Raw genomic sequence first — 19,224 nt, forward strand, 5'->3', positions numbered from 1 at the left:
GCAGGTAGTGGGTGACAGAGGGGGCCCAGGCAACGCCACATGAGGATCGCGGGGCTGCAAGACAGTGATTTGGCTAGAAAGGGCAACACTCCTCCTCCCGCACAGCACTGGGGCTTGTCTCCAGCTCTCTGCATCCAAAACACAGAGCTGAGAGCTGGCAACTGTGCAAGGAACAGAAGTGGCACCGCTATTGAGCTTGGGATCCATGCTGGGATCAGACTGCCTTGGTGACATTTCTCTTTGCTATTCCTCTGCAGTAATGGAAAATAGCATATTGAAAAAGTCAACCTTCAGCAACTCAAGTCTCCAGGGAAGAGCACAGCTGCCATTATTTACAGAAAATGAAAAATCAAATAGTTAATGTTGTGAAGACAAAACTGCATGAATGGAGGATTGCTTAGTACCAATTATCTGTAAAGAATAGCGCACATGGAAGATAATGAAAGCAGTTAAAAATCATCAATATACTCTGATAAAAAGAAAAAATAGCTAATCATAATACAATACATTCCTTGAGGACCTTGAAACGATTGTTACTTTCTTACAATTCTTAACACAAGGCCAGACCCATGAGGGTCAGAGCTACAAGACATAGCACGGGAATAATATGTTTGTAAAAGGGAATTTGCCTCGTGTCACCATAGCTCTATGGGAGGATGTCCACCTGGCTTCTCCGAAATCAACGGCATACAAAAATAGTAGTTACTGATGGAAAGATGACAGAACATCATACAGCAAAGAAATAAAGTCCAGTCAGCTTTGGAGGCCCGTCCAAAACCCGCTACCTTGTTCATAATGAAGCCTGACAAAATCTTTTAAGAGAAGCCAGACACCAAGCAATCCAGGAGGCAAACATCCCTGCAAGTGTTTGAGAGCTCTGCAATGGCAGCAAAGCAAGCCCCAGAGCACTGACGTGCCTGGTTATAAAGCAGCATGAAAGCTGCACAGGGATTGTGTGCAAGCAGTCCCCGAGCCTCCTGCCCCTTCCAGCTGCGTGGGTACAACTGCCCTCTCCAGTCACCCCTAGTCACAGGTTCCCTCGGGCTCCTGTGAGTCCATATGCTTGACTCCCTCTTCACAAGCTTCACATAGACAGGACATAGCAGAAGGACCTATCCGTGCTTGCCCACTGCTTACTCTGTGTGCCTTGGATGCAGCACTATCTGGACCATTTTCTAAATGTCTTCCCTTAATCCTCAGCATCATTTTCTCTAAAAACAGCGCTACGCGTAACACAGGAAGCCAACACTGCTTACATAGGATATTTTTAGAAATAGGAATAGAGCAAATCTGTTGAGTTCCAAATCTTCTATTTTAAAGAAATATATGTATAACGAAAAATGACCCTGTGATTGCATCTGTACAGCTGACTGCTCATGGGAGCTCTGTATGTTCCCACTGTAGCCTACACAAGTAGAAAGAAACATCCCCATATATGTCTTGACTTCAGTAACATTCTGCCTCCATCTTTCCTTCTGCAGGATCAGAATGAGACACAAAGCTGCAATAATTTTAAAACCACGCACTGGAAAAATAAAAGGTTGTTTTCAGAATTAACATGCACACAAAATCTCTGATGTACTCAAAGTGCTTCCTCTAAACAACTACAAAATAATATTGTTTCATAAATTAAAAAGTGATCGAACCAAGGAAGTTACATGAACAAAAATGCAGCAGCTTCACACTGCAAACACAAGATAAATGAACCAAAGCAATCTGGAGGAAGTTATGACTTTGGGTCACTTTGTGTTGGTGTGAACCAGGGAGGTTCTGTTGGTATAATCCCAAGGTGTTAGAGGTAAATTCCTTCCAAACTCACATAATCTCACCCTTCTCTTTCTCCTGGGTATCACCATAAATATTGTGCAGTATTGTATAGTATGAAAAAAGCATCATTTTAGGTTCTCCCATTCACACATGAAGATCGAGAAAGAGGAAGCTTCCTGACCTGTATTCCTGCTATTTATCATTCCACATTCTAAAATCCCCTGGATGTCATTCCACACGTTCTCTAAAATTCCTATGGATTTCATTGTAGTGAAACATTTTCACACCATATCTACACAGTGTTAAAAAAACCCATTTATTATTTTGATAACAGTAATGCTAACTGCAGAAAGTAACATGTCTGTGCAACTGCACGTTGTTTTGGCACAACAGGGCAAATGTGTTCCCTGCTCTTTTTTCCAACACATTATTGTTTCTAGATAGACCACTCCAGACTGCCTACATGACTCACAAGTGTTGCAGTGGGCTATAAAAAGTACCTGTACTTTGTACTGTGAATACGGTACTTCACCTCTTTAGCACATACTAGTTGTAAGCATATTAATAACATTAATTATACTATAATACAAATTTTAAGAATATAACAATAGGACTCAAAACACCTGGATTTAGTTTAGCAGGGTTTACTCCAGCTTCACAGGAGCAGGAATGTTCTGTATTCAGGAGAATTAAAGCTTCAATTTAAAAATACATGTTTAGCTTTAGGCACCAAATGGAATATACGCTAGTGGAGGGGGTAGGGGAGGGAAGAACACTGAAAAACTGCCCAGTTTATTCCTATACATACTCTCCAGGCAAGCTGTACGTTTCCACTAAGCTGTTTACAGTCTCACAGTTAACTGAGGTAACTAGTTACCCTCAATGACAATTGCTTCTCACTAGTCACTGTAGTTAGTTGGCGGCCTGAAGACAATTCAATGGAAATGTTTAATGAAAAATACCTGGTGAAAGGACTGCCCACATACAGCATGGATCTCAGAAGTGATCCTGGGCATATGTGGCCCTGGGACACATGAACGTGAAGAGTTCTCCTGAAGAATCGGTTCACAAATGACATTCGAGCCTCTATAACAGACTCATGAATAATTCTTCTGACTCCCATTTGTTTATGGCATGGCCCAGTGACATTTCAGTGAAAAGACTCATTGATTTCAGGGGGCTTTGGGAGGAAGTCTTAGGGCTTTACACTGTTGGGTGCTCAGTAGTTTGAACTTAAACTGGCAGCAGGTACCTTTCAGGATTCATTTCAATCTAGAAGTTTCATCGCATTGGGTCTCTGAAATATTTCCATTGCATATATTGAGTTTCCTGAGCAACTGCTTACCATCAGCTGCTTCGTCTCCTCCAAAGTTCTGTCTGTAGAACAGCATTAACTCTATGTTGTAGCACTTATAGATGGTCACGAGCAAAATAAGCAGAAGAAGGATGGCTCCCAGTCCTCCAGCAAGCTCTATTTTGTAGATCAAATCTAAAATTAGCAAGGAAAGACAAAAAGGTTATGATCTTTCCGAGCTTTATTTGCTCTTATCCACTGTACAATTCCACATAAAATTGTGCAGCTTCCAATTATACTGTAACATTAAGGATGACTAAGGTTTTCTTCATTTCCTATTACTTAACTTTACCCATTTACTCCATCTACTGCCCATCTGAAATAACCATCCAGAATGCATTTGAGGCTATAATCATAATTCTTCTACAAGGGAATTACGTAGTGATTTTACACTGAGGGTTAATCAACTTTTAATAAGCTTGTGGAGTTTGAAACTTCTGTATTGGCAGAGTGCATCAAATGCTGTATGCAGCATGTCAGACTAGATATACTAGACATATTGTACCCCATTTGGGAGGCTCTAGTCCACCCTAAATTACTAAACTTAGTCTTTACATTTGTGAAGCCAGTGGATGAGCTGATGTGAGCTGCTACGCCAGGACTTCAGCTGTATTACTGGAGAATGAATTGAGCATCCAGAATAACCAAGACAATGTGCGAAGCCCAGAGCACACATCAGGATGCTAAGAGCCACTTTGAGTCACGACAGCTACTAACGGAGTTCTCACTTGTTTGTTTAGTACACATTGTACTTTAATGGGAACCAGTGGTAGTTTCATTTTCGTACGGGGATGTTTTTGTTAGGAAACATCACAAGCAGTCTGCCTCAAAGAACTTCACAAATTCATACAAATGCAATTATCCATCTTTTAGAGCTGGGGAAACAGAGGCACAGAAAATTGAAGCAACATGCTTCCGGTCATTCAGCGAGCCAACGCCAGAATGGGATAAAAATCCTTGAATACCAGGCCAGTGCTCTACCTGATGTAAGCCACTAACTTTAACAGTATTGCTCTTTAGCCTGAGACGCCCTCTGCACACAATACTGCTTATAACCCCACTTGGCATATTACTTAGCCATAAAAGACAAAAGACGTCAATTTGACAATAGCTACCTCTAACAGCATATATTAGCTTAGATAAGACACCATGAAGATTCTTGCTGCTGCGATAAATACAACGTGAAGATGTAAAAACTGTAATGCTGGCAAGACAAAGTTTTTGTGATCTTTACGCTTCTAAAACTTAGGGCAGGAAAAACTACTGGTATGTCATTTGTGTCATTTTCAAGATAAAAAGCAAATTAGTTGTGTATCTTTTGGGGGTATTCTTGCTTCGCCATGCCTTGTATTTCAATAATTACCATCAGATGTCAAGCTATTCCCAGTTTACAGTATCGCTGATGTCTGTCCGGTAAGAAGTCATGGACTAATAGATGGAAAAAGTCTATTATAATAGCTATTTAATCTCTTTGAGAACACAGGGAATTCATGGGACTTTTATTACACTGCATGATAAAGTTAGCATGTGCTCTGGGGATAAATCTTGTCAAATGGAGAACAGAGTTGGCTAAAATCACTTTTCAGGGAAATAACTATGTTTTTGTTGTACAGAATCTTTTTTGCTAGGAAAATGAGATGATGGCAAAGCTGACAGCTTGGAAGGAGAGAAAATGCTGAGCCTCGATCACCTGCAGCCCACGCATGAGCACAGACTTGTGTCCACTTGCTGGGGGAATGGCAGGGTATCGACCAAACCCACAAAATCCAGCTCAAAGGCAGAATCAATCTGCTTTTGCACGTCCTGTATTTGTCCTACTGCCCCATAAATTCTCCTAGAGTCCAGACATAAGGAGGCAGAAAGCCAAGGCTTTTGGGCTCCGTATTTCCATTCCAAGGTGAAGGCAATGGAAAAAAACCCAGAATGTTCAGTTTTCTTGCCCACTCCAGCTCTTTGTCTCTGCCTCTGATTAATGCCTTACTGCTCAAGTGGTCCTCCTTGAGGTCAATAGGGAAGGCAGCACAGCCAACATTAGGAAAGGAGTTGAATCTGAGTGTTGTCCTATAATAGCACCTGAAAATTAGTAAAAAAATAACATTCCAATAAAAGAAAAGCAAACCTAGGATTGTCCAGAACTTATTTTTGAACTACTTGAAAGCAAATAACAATGTGGTCTTAAATTAAGTCAGTAAAAAAGAATGCAATAGCAGACAGCAGTATTCAGGTTGCAGGAGCATGCCTGATTCTGTATTTGCATTGGTAGCTTTGAGTGTTTGAAACTGGATTTGGTTCTTTTTCAGTCAAAAAATAAATCCTATAATGCCTGCTCCGGGGCTGGTGCTGTACAGACAGCACTCCTGTATTCTCCAAAAGCATTTGCGAGGACTGTACCACTAATATAGCAGAAGACTTTAACATATTTTACCTTAAATATTTGAATAGTTTCTTTTTCTTTCTTAAAGTGAAGTACGTGCTTAAAAGTAACCACCTGATGTCAAAACAAGAACTAACTCTAGAAACTCTTATACTACCGTTATAACTCAGATTTGCAGTTCAATCCTGTTTTTTTTATCCAAGCCTTCCTAGTTTAGCAGGACTCATGACTTAAGTTTGCTTGTGTGGACCTGATGTGCTGCAGTCACACCTTTGAACAGGGGGCAGACACAACCTATGGCACTGTGACAACCCGGAGACAAAACGGAGCTACAAGCACCTCTTGCTGAACAGGGATAACCCAGCCCTTGGCAGACAAGACTTTGGAGCGAGGAGGGTTTCTCTGGCTGAGAGATCTGTGCTTCCTCTTTGCCTTTCCAAAGTGCACCAGCAGCTGGAAAGCTGCAGCACATTACAATAGGAATCCATGATCCCTTCTTTGACACGCACAAAGGATGCTGGCCAACAGCTTCCTACCAGTCATACCCTAAATCTTGCCACAGGTCAGTAAATACGGTAGTATTTCCTGGGTCACAAATACTCTACAGTCAAATCCAAGCTGGAGAAAGCTAGGATGAGACGTAATTATATCAAGTTGCAGAAAGGAAAAGTTTGGTCAACTATTTGTAAGAACTTAATAAATAACGAACAGGACAATGGGACAGGCAGTCAAAGGACACAGTGAAAATACTGTGGTTGTTTTAAATGACACTTTAATAGCTTGAAAATCAACTACTGAGAATGCCTGAGGGGAATATAAGCTTTCTACAGCCACAGTGCAGAGAGAATGATATAGTAGCTGTGAAGTGATCCTTTCCACCTCCAAATTCTGTATTCAGCAGTGCTTCTTCCATAATTTCAGCAGAGCTCTGAAATATCTGCATTTTCTTGTTATAAATAAACCTAGCTTGTTATTCTGATACATGCAACACAGCTGAACATTTAACAGTGTCAAGATAGATATACTATCAGTTGTATATTTATGAGGTTCAGTGGATGGAAAGGTAGAACGCTTTTTGCACTAAAGAGGCTAATCCTTCATCATGATGACCAGATTCCTTAATTAAAGTTGTGACATCCTGTCAGTTTAGATGCTGAATATACGTTCATGTGTGTTCCACACCACAACTGCAGGCCCTTATTTCTCAGGGCGGTTTGCACCTTCTGTATTGTGTTTTATCTTTATCACTTAGCATAAAATATAACCTATGTTATGCTTTTCTTTCTGGGAGGACATAAAGCTCTCACACATAGAGGAAACTGTAAGTAGGACTTGATTCAACTGATTTTGACAGGATTGCCTACTGTACTTTCACACATATAACCTGTGGGTCACATAAAAGAATAGCAAAAAAAGCTATTGACCCAATTGACCCATTGACCCAAAAGCTTCCTCTCCCTAGCAGCCCCTTTTTGCCCAATACCACCTCTCCCTCATCTTTCATTTTATACAGATCATAGCCATGAAACGCAGCACTTCGCATTCAGCGTGCCTTTAGGTGGACTGATGACTGTGGATGTTTGCCAGAATCCAGAGAGGCCCCATCTAGAGAGGCCTTGGCTGCTCTTCTGTTCTTTCACCCGGCTCTTAGTTCATTTGTCCCATCCTGATGTTTACCCTAGGCTCAGAGCTCAATCTGCAGCACACTCAGGTACTAAGAGTATATTTAAACCTTCTCCAAATGGTGATGCTTTTGTGGGATTTTGCTCCAAGTGTGACGATGGAAAGCACTGGCTTTTTTAACTGACATGAACACTGCAATTCACAATCTGCTGAGATGCACGTCCTTGCCTTAGGGGTCTGAAAGCATACGAAGGACTGGAACAGCATTTGCAGGTGTGCCTCGTGAAAACATTTTTTCTTCTCCTCTTTTGGTAAATCAATTTACAGCTAAGAATACTGGCAGAGATCTGGACAATGTATTAACTCTTTAGTCAATCTCCTGTGCTGATGGCTCTGTGGTTTCACATTACATCTTTATCCCAAGCGCGTAACCTTCCTTTGTTTCCCCAACAGTTACTGTCTTACAGCTTTTGTACTACCTACACTGTATCTTAGAGAGATCACCATCAAATTTAAATCTCACCCTATTTAAGAATAGGAGATGTGATTGAACAAACAACATAAGAACTGTAATGAGATACTGTTACACTCCTTATGATAATGATTTCTACAAACAGCAGGGCATAGTAGCACCTTTTAATTTGGAACATTCAAACCCAAATGGTTTCCTTTCTGCTACAGATAACTTGTCAGTGGTAGTATTTCCAATTCCAGCACCAAACAAAGCAACCACGATAAAGTAATTCTCCATTGATTTGTAGCTCCCATTGCAATGTCTTCATTCCTGATGCAATTAGAAATCAAAATTCACCGCAACTGCTTAAAGCCTTCCATTTAAACAGCAAAGCCAGGAAGTGGAGAAATACGAGAACACCTGACCTCACTGCTGAGGTACCAATTCTAAGAAATGCACATTTTAACTCCATCACGCAATTACCTCTGGTCTAGTCAGTCAACTCTGGATCAAATTCATAGGTTGTTTAGACCAAAATACTTCCACTGATTATACTGGTGCTTTACAGGTGACTGTATTCCAAGCAAGTGCAACACCTGCAAGGCTGACTCACCAAAGAACAATTAATGAATTTTTTTCACAAATTGTAAACTGAACCTGTAACAAAAACATACTTAATCTCCAAGTAGGACTCCAGCCTGGCTCAGAGGGGTCAGCAGGACCTTTGCTACTGCCTGATCTGTTGCTACTGAGGCAGGCAAGACTACAGATAATTAAATAAAAATAATTACCTTTCTTGCGCAGAAGAACACTGGCGTGTTTCCGTCCATTTCTGTTTTCCACATGACACGTATAGTTAGCCAGGTCTGCCTCCTCTACAGCATCAAAGATCAATGTCAATTCAACTTCTTTTTCTCCAAGATGTTCTCTGAGGAGTCTGAAAGGAAGGATACAGTCTTTGCTCAACTGAATTAATATGGGTGGAAGATTCCCAAATGAACCATGATTTCTCAGCACAAGATACACAGTGTTCCTGTCCTCCTTCACTCATGGACAAGGACTTAGAAGGAGTCTTGAGTTGCCTGAAAGAGACATCACAGAGGCATCTTCCACGACAACCAAAAGCCTTTTTCTCCATCCATGTCTGTAGCAAGGATCTGAATCAAGTGCAGGAAGAGTTGCTACAAGCACAAGGGTTCCATGTGGCTTGTTCACCTCAGCTCCAGAATTAAATGCTAAAAACACGTTTCTTTTAAAAGTAGCAATAAATACTCACTTTCCAGAGAAGTACTAAGCCGTTGTTGAGCAAATTATAAGGCAATATTTTAAAGGTTGGGCATTGGAATACATTTTAATGCAGTTCTGGAAAACCAATGAAAGAAGCTGTGCTACTTTGTGGAATTTTCCTCTGTTTTTGGGGGCTAGATCCTTACTTTCAAAGGGAACAGTGTCAAGAACAAGAGCTCTCTGCTCCTTTTAGAAGATTGAGGAGAGATGCAAAACCCCCATAAAGGGAATATAAAGTTCGAGCAGACTTTCAGGCCAGAGGTACGGTCTTTTCATGTCGTTGTTCTAATGCCAACGTTAAAAAGAATGCAAAGTAAATGCACGTGTTTTCTGATGTTGACATTAAGCCTAAAAAAGCAATGCCCTATTCTCTCAAAAGGCTTCTTATCAGTTGCTCAAGAAAAAGTTACTGGTCCTTTGAACAAGGAAATGTAAGGCCAAGTAAAATCTACCAGATTCATTTGATTCTGTTTGTGTACAGCAGCACAATGTGTAAAGGGGTAAACATAAAAGGTGGAATGGCTCTCGCAGTTGCCTGTGAACTCATCATTGCATGTAGTACTTCAGTGAGTCTTTTCTCCAAAAAGATAGTGTACAGCACTAAGAGGTAAAGGCATACATAAAAACCAGGTTTACCAAAAAATAAATATTTTCTCCAGAGAACGAAGGGAGGCGATTGGGCACAAAGTAATTAACCAGAGCACTGTTTGCACTGGATAGAAACTGCTTCTGGAGAGCTGAAAATTTTTCAATAACAACCAACCCCAAACTTCTCTATTATAAACCAATGTTATTTTGGGGTTTCCAATGTGCGCGCACATTTTCTTATGTACATAATTTCATGTAACAGATGTGGAACTCAAAATTTGAAAAAATCAGAAGTGAAATATGAGGGCATTGCACCAGACAACCAAAAATGCAAGCCTGACTACCATAAAGCACATATTTACAGTAAGATTTCATACCGCACTTTAGAGGCTTGTGTGATCTGACAGAACTCAGAAGATGTACCAGAACATCCACAACAATTCAGTCTCTCTCACCATGGCCGTGTAACTTGCAAAAAAGCAAGCAGAAAAACACTAGTTTCAGAACAGACATGCGCGTTGCATTTGGAAACCTGGATCACATCTTTTTTGCAAATTCACTCTCATTTATTGGATATTTTTGCATTTTTTGTTATTCTGGCCCTGAGTCCAAATGCTGAAATTAAAGCAAGAAAGGCTGAATTTGCATCATATCTGGCCAGAAAAGAAACCTCCCAAGAGAGCCTGTTCTGTTTGCAGACTCCAATCAGTCTAAATCATTGGGGGTCAGATAAATCAATTCTCTTTTACGTATTAGTATTCCATATGTATATATAGTGAAATATTTTCAACTCAGGAAAGTCCTCTCTGTTAGTAAACAATATGCTCCACAAATTTTGGCCGACAAATCATGCTCTAAGGAACAAATGAAATCATTAACAGGGACGATATCGGGGACACTAATGTGGAGCACTCTGTGAATGTTCAGATTGTCTTGTGTTTACTATAATCAGCATATTTCACGCAGAAGAAAATGAAGACAGATTACAATTAAGATAAAATAAACCATTATTCTGAGTCTATTTAAAATAAAATGATCAACGCTTAACCTAAATTTAAATAAAAAGGAGCTTTCATAAAAAAGAATACGTATTTGGACTGAGAAATTTTTTTCATGCTTATTTTCATGCTAATTGCAATCTTTAGGAAGAGAATTCTTTAGACTGGGATCTATCATGAAAATGCTGACAGACACTTAAACATTATGCTGGTAGAAAAGTGTAGAAAGCTCTTAGTGGTGTTAAACCTTTCATTCCTGCATTTTTTTTCTTTTTACCAGTACTCTACAGCTAATGATTCGCTATTGCCACAGAAATACACAGTAGGTCACCTACATTTTTTTTTTCAATATTTGTGCAGCCTTTAATTGATTGCATTTTGTAGTTGGTTCAGAGAACATTGAGCACAATATCTTTGAGTTAGAAAAGGAATACAGTATCAACAAGTAGGACCTTAAATATGCAACAGTATTTGCTGCATTCCCAGAAGATGAAGTCCCTATCTGAGTTGGGGGAACTTTGCCAGCAATACCGCCAACACATGCTAGCTCCCACAGGTTGAGAAAATAATAGCTCTTTTTTCTGGTCTGATGAACAAACTGTAAGAGTAATCACATCATTTAATACATAAGTAAATTGATGGTGCTTGATGACTCACAAAAACCAGGATGGAGGGAGACAGAAGAGGTGGGCAAACTAAAAATATACCCAGTGCTTTCTTTTTGTTCAAGTTTGCTTTCTTTTTGTTCAAGCTGAAGCATTTTATTTGATCTGAAACAAAACAGTTTGTCTACTGATCACTTTTCAGTTAAGAAAATATGAATTAAAACCAAAAGTGTAATTTTAGAAACCAAATGTTTTCTTTGAAAAATATCCAATGTTTCAGATTTTTCAGACCTTTTGTCATATTTTTCCAACGCATTTATGCGGTGGAAAGTTAAAATACCTTTGAAACCACATTTTCCTAAAATTTTCAGGCTTTGTATGATCACAGATGTAAAGGCTGTAAGAAAGCTTCACCTGGGTCTCTGTGCAAGACCAAGACATTAATTCCAAGCCTTTACTAACCTGCAGGAGAGTTGGAACTTATCAAAAAGGAAACTTTTGTTCTTTATATAGTTAAGGATCTGGGCAGTGAACAGGGATATGAACTCTAGTCCCTTCTTTCTAGTCCTTAACAACAGTCCGTAGATGAAAGGACATATCTGTGTGTATGTATGTACCTCTCCAAAGAAAAGCAGTTCAACTAACAACATGGCACAGCGATCTTCCCTCTCACTTTCCTGCATCGTGTTTCTCATTCTCTGCCCAGAAATTGCCTACTTGAATAGTATAAGCTTTTCAGGGGAGAGCTGTCGTTTCCATACTTCTCTGCAAAGCACCCAGCACATTAGCCAGGCAGGGATGGTAATTCTGCCTCCCTCCCTCAGCATCCCCTCCTACAACATCCTCATCTTGTCTGAGCGTTTTGCAACCATCAGATGACTTCTTTGGGTAAAAAGGCAGAATGTTAAATTAATCAGGAGAAAGAAATAAAGCTGCAGTTCAAAATGTCTCCGTTCACTTCTTTTCATGCCTTTAGAAAGAGTTAAACTATTTACACTTCAAAAATGCAGGAAAGATACAAAAAGCTGAGCATTATGAGGCACCTCACCTGCAAACTGTTCTGAAGTGTTGCCCGAAGAAGAAAAAGAAGCAACTCATAGGTGGCTGGGTGAGTAAGATTTATGCCTGAAAATACTTCTTTGCCGTGGCAGAGAGATGGTGCTGAAATTTGCTGTGGGCTCCTTTGATAATTAGGTACAACCGACAAGTCTGCAGGCAGGCTTAAAGACTCTCACCCCTTCTTTAAGAGCCCCGGTTCAATTTACATGACATTTTTATTACCGCTGTGAAAAACCCACCTGGCAAGCAAAGTCTCTTTCTGCTTTTCCCCCTGTGGATGTCTAACATTTGGGGATCTTAATTCAAGGGAAGACAAGGAGGCGGGATAGAGAGGGGGTCATTACCTCTGAGTCCTTCAATGCTGATTAGTAACTTTTATTATGACGCCCTGTAACAAGGTCTAATAAATAACGAGAAGCCCAGAGCTACACATATATTACTCATGGTAAAGTCTGCCTACCAAAAAAACAGTTCCACGGGTTTGATTTTAACAGTCATGTGCATCCCTATTTCAGTGCTTTCATAAAAGCACACTAATTGACTGGTTACTATGCCAGAGGATGCAAACTAGGGATGGACATTTGGTACTCCCACACTGCATCGATCTGCAAACCTGAACTCTCATCATATACAGAAAATCCAGCGACACAACGGACAGGTACAGTCCAGGGTAAGGTAAACACCAAAAATTCAGGCTACTACTAAATTTGTGAACTAATTTAAGATAGGGGATGCAGAGTTAAAATGTTAGATGTTTGCCAAAGGAACAACCCATGGAGCTGTAATAATTCCCGAGTAGTTGTAGTTTGTCAACGTTAACAGGAACATGCTGATAATACCATATAGAAGCAAACTGATGGAAAAAGCATCTAACCAGCAAATTCATTGTGGCTCATCAAATTTGAATCATACATGACATTTTTTGAAATACATCATAAATACAACTGGGTGGAAGATGTGGGCTGGCTCAGGGCACTGCCAGAACGGTTAGTGCTGCTTAGTTTCCCTGAAGCAGCACACCTGTAATGGGACACATAAACAAGAGCTGTTACTGTGAAAAAATCATTTGCAAAAAGTTACTACTGCAGTTGCCACAGCTACTTCTAAATGAAAAAAAGGGATGGACTGTGGCATTGCTGGTAATGATGCAGTAGGTTTTGGTAAATGCTACGTTTTTAATGCTGGCTGTGATGCATGGGAGATTAGGTATGTGATAAGTAGATTTGTTTGAGAGAAGATTCACTGAATTGTGACGGGTGTGTAAACTGAGTCAAAGCATTTTAATGGAGTGAGAAAAGGGAGTTGTCACAAAATTAATTTGAAACATGAATGTGTAATGAGATGGCAAAATGAAGGACAAATACAGCTTTTTCAAACTCAATTTCACTAACACACATAAAGGAAAAGTTCTGAACTGTGCTAGAGCTGGAGAGCTCTATAAATACAAACCCCAAACTGTCCTTCTGATGCAGAGGAAGAACATGACCAAAATCACTCTGTTCATATATATACACAAGAGAGGACACAATGCCGTTAAATGCTGATTACTTGCAATGGCAGAAGTTTCCAATAATTGTATTTTGTGGTCAGAAGCCCAAAAGAGGATTGTACACTTAAAGTCATTCTGGCAACATGTGATAAATTCCATCTGTATGCAATTAAGGCGCAATGTTAGGTCAGTTATTTTAGTGTATCTTAATAACTAGTGGTTAAATTGCTGAACTTCAAATTATTGATCAAGTAATATAACAAACTAATATTCCTCTCTGCCTGCTCTCCAAAATCACTTTTACAAAAACCAAACAACTCAGAAATGAGACCAAAAAATGTGCAATGGAAGGTGCAAAGACCCTGTTTTTCTTTATATCATTGTGCCTATAGGAGCTGGGACCACCTTGTCCATAGAATAACCATAGCTTAGTCTGTGCTCAAAGTGCCATTAATCAGGTAATCATTAAACAAGGAAGACAAGATGCTGTTAGGTGCAAATTCCATGAAAGTTGATGGGGATACAAGTGTTTGTTTTCTTTACAACTGGTACAGCAAATGATAACCAGCACGTGGAACAAGCCAAGCGCAAGCTGGATATCGGACATCCTCATGCAGTGACTTCCTTCACTCCCGTAAGTGTTAAGCATGGATGAACAAATCCTTTGAAAGCCCTGGTTAAGGCATACTGAGAGCTGTACCACAGGCAGACGACACATTCAGTAGAAGAAAAAAAGTATGGTGACTTTGACAGGAGACCATTCATCTTTAAGATTAACACTGATGCTGAAATTAATGTCATCTTGCCAAGGACTCCAACAAGGGGCAGCTGCAGTGGACAGCATCATTTCCATGCAGGGCTAAAATCAACCCTCAGAACACTCAGACGCTTCAGCTACCGTCAGGGGAATTTGATAACAGATTTCCAGGCACACAGATAGCTACTATGTCTTTAGAGTTTATTTGCTAGACAGGAGAAGGAGCAACTCACACTGCTCTGGTTCCAAGTCATTCATCACTCTTTAGACAGAAAACTATTTCCACTTCCAATTAAAAACCTGTTTAAAAAACACCAAACAGGCTTTTAGATTATACCATGTTTTTAACAGTAAATACTCCAAAAAGTACCTGACTTCGCCTTCTCTAATGTGACCTTCTAATTCTTCTATGAATTTTTCTCCTTTCATCCAGTAGATCATAGGGCCCGATTCTCCACTGAATCCAAAGAAAGCTTTGCAGGCCACAGTCAGGGGGTTTCCTGATGACAAGAAGAAAAGAGAGGGTTAGACACTTCGTCAAGGCTACTAGTGAAAGAATGATTATGAGAAATCTCAACTCCTCAGATAAACCTCCCCATTTAAAATTGGAGGGGAAGAAAAAGAAGGAATAACTATAAACCAAAGGAAAAAGGGTGATGTTGATTTGCATCTACAGGAGATTGCTGTGAAATTAAACTCTGAGGTTATCTATCATTTCATCCCAGAAAGACACTACGCGAACAGTGAGAAGGTATGGAAACGGTAGCAACATAAGGTAATGTCAAAAGGAAGGTTGTTAAAAAGAAAGAGATGACTTCTTTGTCAGACTCCTGGGATCTCTACCAGGACTGAGGAGCGTGCCCTAAGAGGCAGGTAAATCACTGAACTTGCTTACTGCTGCCTATCCACCCGTAAAAAAGACACAGTAATAATTTCTTCCTCACTTAGATAGAAATCAAATGTTAATGAAGTCTTGCTAAGCTGTTCAGAGAGCTTTTAAAGATCCCCAAGTAATACATGATGCCAGTGAGCACCACCAACACTCATGTAACTGTCAACAGGTTTTTGGCAAAGGACCAAACTTCAAAGCATTACTCAAGCAATAGAGTAAAGAACTCTCCCTTTCAGCTCTGCAAAAAGACTTCCAAAGAAAGAAAATAAAACTTGGAAACTAATCAGATTTCTTTTCTCTCCAAGAATTCAGCATTTAGATGGGTTTTTGTCTGGCTACAGCTTTAGCTGTACTAGCTAGTCCAGGACTGTGCTTACACTGCCAGGACAGATGGTTGTCTGCCTGCAAAAGACAAAAAAAAAAAAGAACAAAAAAACCCCAAACAAGCCAGGAAATTGAGGAGGACTATGCCCATTCCCTTAATATGTGAGTACAACTGCTGCACCCACTTCTCTTTGCCTTTTTTACCCAGCATCCACGTTACAAAGCAGCTGTAGAGTCACCAACTTAGATGGGAAGACAGACCTTATTTAATGTCAATGGAGACTTCTGCTGAATCTTCCAGAACTTTTATCAAGCATGGAAAGTCCAGATAATGCATTTTACTATATTTGGAATAAATGTTTTATTTTGCCAGCCATTCTCAGTGCCAGCAGGAAACTCTTTTGACACTGAAATAGAACAGGCCTACACTTTTAAAAAAGGGCTAGTCATTTGGAGCACATCCCTTGGTTGAGCATGGGCTAATGGTTTTGCGTGATTGACTTACTGGGCCTTAATCAGCTCCCTCTTGTCTGCTCAGCAGTGATAACTCGCTGTGTGCATACTCAGAGCATATCAGAGCTGTGTGCTAAAGCATCTTTGCCTAAACCCCCACAGAGCTGTCCTAAGTCAACTACTTGCACTTGTCTATCCCTTTTTTCAGTGCCCAATTTAAGGCATGTCAAAAGAGTCTGATTAGTCAGGAAACGCAGCATTCCCAGACACTGAAAATCAGCCGCCATTAAATTGTTTCCAAGTCAAGATCCAAAATTACAAGTCCTTTTGAAACACTAGGATACAGCACGAAACGGTTTAAAGACTGCACTTCAGTCTCTGTTTCTCAAATAGCAAAAGACAAAAATGGAAAATGTTTATCCTGAAAACGTTTTACAGAATCTTTCATTATCTCCATATTCACTATGAACTCTGCTACCACAGCTGGCCACTGAACACATGCTGTTGCTAACGGATTATATACAACCAGCTCGAACGTCCAAAATATAAGAAGGGGTGGATATTCACCGTTATCTGTACATCCCACAACACTGACGACCGTCATGAGAAAGTTCCAAACTTCATTAACTAATGCAGAGTCAGAAACATTTCTAGGCAGACATTTAATACCACTATATGACAATATCGGAGAAGTTTGTTTCCTTCTGCTTCTGACCCATTCCCTCCGCCCTGCGAGGTGCTGCATGCCCTCCACGGGTGGAAGGGAGACTTGGAGCCTCTGGCTACATCCATCTCACATTTTCCTAACACACTGAATGCCAGGTGTGACGTCTTTTGTGCCTCTTGCCTCCGAGTCATGATACGCATCTCTTTAAATAGCACTTAGTTATTTCCTAGCATGTGGCTGCTCAGTCCGTGTTTGATTTTAATGGAAAAAGACAATTGTAGCAATGTGAAAAAGAAAAGGGCTAGACGTGGCCTATCAGCATCGACAGTATATGCCCTTTTCCTGGCACACCATGCTGGGCATTAAGTGTTACCGGCAAAATATATTACAGGGTGTGCTTTTCCTCAAACCAGCAGATTTTTACTTAAAAAACAAACCCTAAAGAAATGAAAATATTCCAAGGTGAGTCTAAGATTTCTATACATGCAGAGTAAATATCCTGAGGTGATACGTCTGGTCTGAAGAAATAAGGAGTTTTCTATACAAATAGGAAAACCGAAAAAAACCTAGCTGTTGGTACACAGCTTCTGTAATAAATAAACCCAACATAAAGCATCAGTAGCTTTTGCTGTGAAAGCCTGCATGCTCTGAACACGCCTGGGCAGATCTATTTGCCACCAGGGAAAACCAGCAGAATAAACTAATACCGTCAACGGCAAACTTTAGAGTCAATTAGTATTTTTAGCTCAAAGTCTGCGACTGGCCACACCTGAAAAAAACCATAGTCCATCTCATCTGCAAACCAGTCGCTGATCGGAGGGAGGTATAAGCAACTGTTTCTCATGGGACAACTAATTTTTATCTCAGTAGCAGAATGAAGCACGCCTGGGTTGAGCTGATCTGTCCTGAGGTGGAAACAGCTTGGGGTTTGATGACACTTCAAGGTCTCATCCAAACCCAAACCCTCACACATTGTTCGTCTACTTCTCAAGCTGGTCTTGGTCTTCTGTAGCTCTCTGAAGCAGCTTCTGTTTTATAACCCTCACCACTCCTTTGTGACTCTGGAAGCAGGACAAAGTCAGAAAAGGTAACATTGGTTCTTCCTTGCAGAAACACTTTACCTGCTCAAATAAGCCTCCACAAGGAAAGGAAGGGAGGTTTCCCCTCTCCTGCTACGTTAAGACACAGCTGGCCACAGCAGCAACCTGTTAATACTATTTTTCACGGAACTCCAACCAATTCCTATCCAGAAAAGAACGTGGCATGTCTCACTGCATTTCTCCCCAAGTACTGAGATCCTAAAACTGCAGCAGAATTCCCTCGTTCCTAAATGTACCCTCAAATATGGGGAGAAACAGGCACTGAGCGTGGAAAGAGCCCTTTGCAGATCCTGATTTTGGGGCTGGCTTCGAGTCATGTGGTATCACCCTGAGTCACAGAGTTCCACGCAGAAGGAACTACCAGGCAGTTTATAACTCCAACAACTCATCTTGTGTAAGGCCCAAACTTTTGCATAGCTTTACTTCTATTCCACACAACATGAAGTATTTCCACTACTAACTGTTCTTATTTAGAAAATTTCCCCTTGCATCATTTAATTAATAACATCAAAGTTCCTAGAATGAATGGTATCTATTTAAATCAGACAGACATTTAAGTTGCGATTTTAATTGATAAAATAATTTGCTGAGAAACGGAGAAAACAATGAGTGAGATTTCTAATAAATCAACACTTGAGAGAATGTTTTAAGAAACAAAGGTAGAAAGTAGAAAAGGCTGCTTGTAGACATTGCTGAGTCTACTGCTTTGCTTGGGTCACCTTGTTACAGTAAAGCCTCAGGTTCCCGCAGAAGTCTTTGCTTTAGCTTTTTTCCCTACTCTGTCAATCAGGCAGGTTTGTTGCAAACTCCCAGCTGATAAGACACAACCGCTGGCAACAGGAATGACTTTTATTGCTAAATCTTATTGTACATTTTTCACCTGACCGTTTTCACAATAAATCTGCGTGAACTCTACCATACATTTTAGCAAATTTTTTTTCTGAAAGTGAGAATTCCACAGAAATGCAATTATTCAAGCAAAATAGCTGCCTGATGGTGGTAGGAGTACTGGCTAAGGATGGAAAAAGAGTCTGCAAAACAGTTTAGGCAGGCATGATTCTGAATGTGCTTACTGTGGGTCCGACATGCTTGGAAAGAGAATGACAAATCCTGCAGCACAGTCTCTCTGAATGAGGCATGCTCCAAGCATGAAGTAAATGAAGCTTAAAATACCTAAATGTCATTCAGTCTTTTAAAAACCAGCATGGAAGACAAAAGCTGTTCACAGGTCCTAAGATCTGGCTTATGCTAAGACATTTTTTCAGCAATTTTTTTGAAAATATGGATTTTTCACTCGTTTTACACAACTAGTGTATTTCGTGGTTTATTTGCCAGCATCCATTCAAGGATTTAATACAGAGTTCATATTCTCTGATGTCCACATTCTGCTGGTGCTCTGTTCTTCCAGCAAATCAAGCTTTCACTACCGGAGA

General features: G+C 40.2%; 1 protein-coding gene across 5 annotated transcripts in view; it reads right to left on the bottom strand.

Annotated features, from left to right (window-relative positions):
* The window catches only part of IL1RAPL2 (interleukin 1 receptor accessory protein like 2), a 391,670-nt gene that overhangs the window by 14,454 nt on the left and 357,992 nt on the right, over nt 1–19,224 (bottom strand). For all 5 annotated transcript variants that reach the window (XM_063347061.1, XM_063347060.1, XM_063347057.1 and 2 more), the window contains 3 exons: nt 14,726–14,855; nt 8,364–8,509; nt 3,113–3,256 (listed from right to left, as the gene is read on the bottom strand). In XM_063347061.1, the coding sequence (XP_063203131.1) occupies nt 3,113–3,256; nt 8,364–8,509; nt 14,726–14,855 (420 nt within the window). The remainder of the gene's footprint in view (nt 1–3,112; nt 3,257–8,363; nt 8,510–14,725; nt 14,856–19,224) is intronic.

This window comes from Chroicocephalus ridibundus, chromosome 9, assembly GCF_963924245.1.
Source record: "Chroicocephalus ridibundus chromosome 9, bChrRid1.1, whole genome shotgun sequence".
Lineage (NCBI taxonomy): Eukaryota > Metazoa > Chordata > Aves > Charadriiformes > Laridae > Chroicocephalus > Chroicocephalus ridibundus.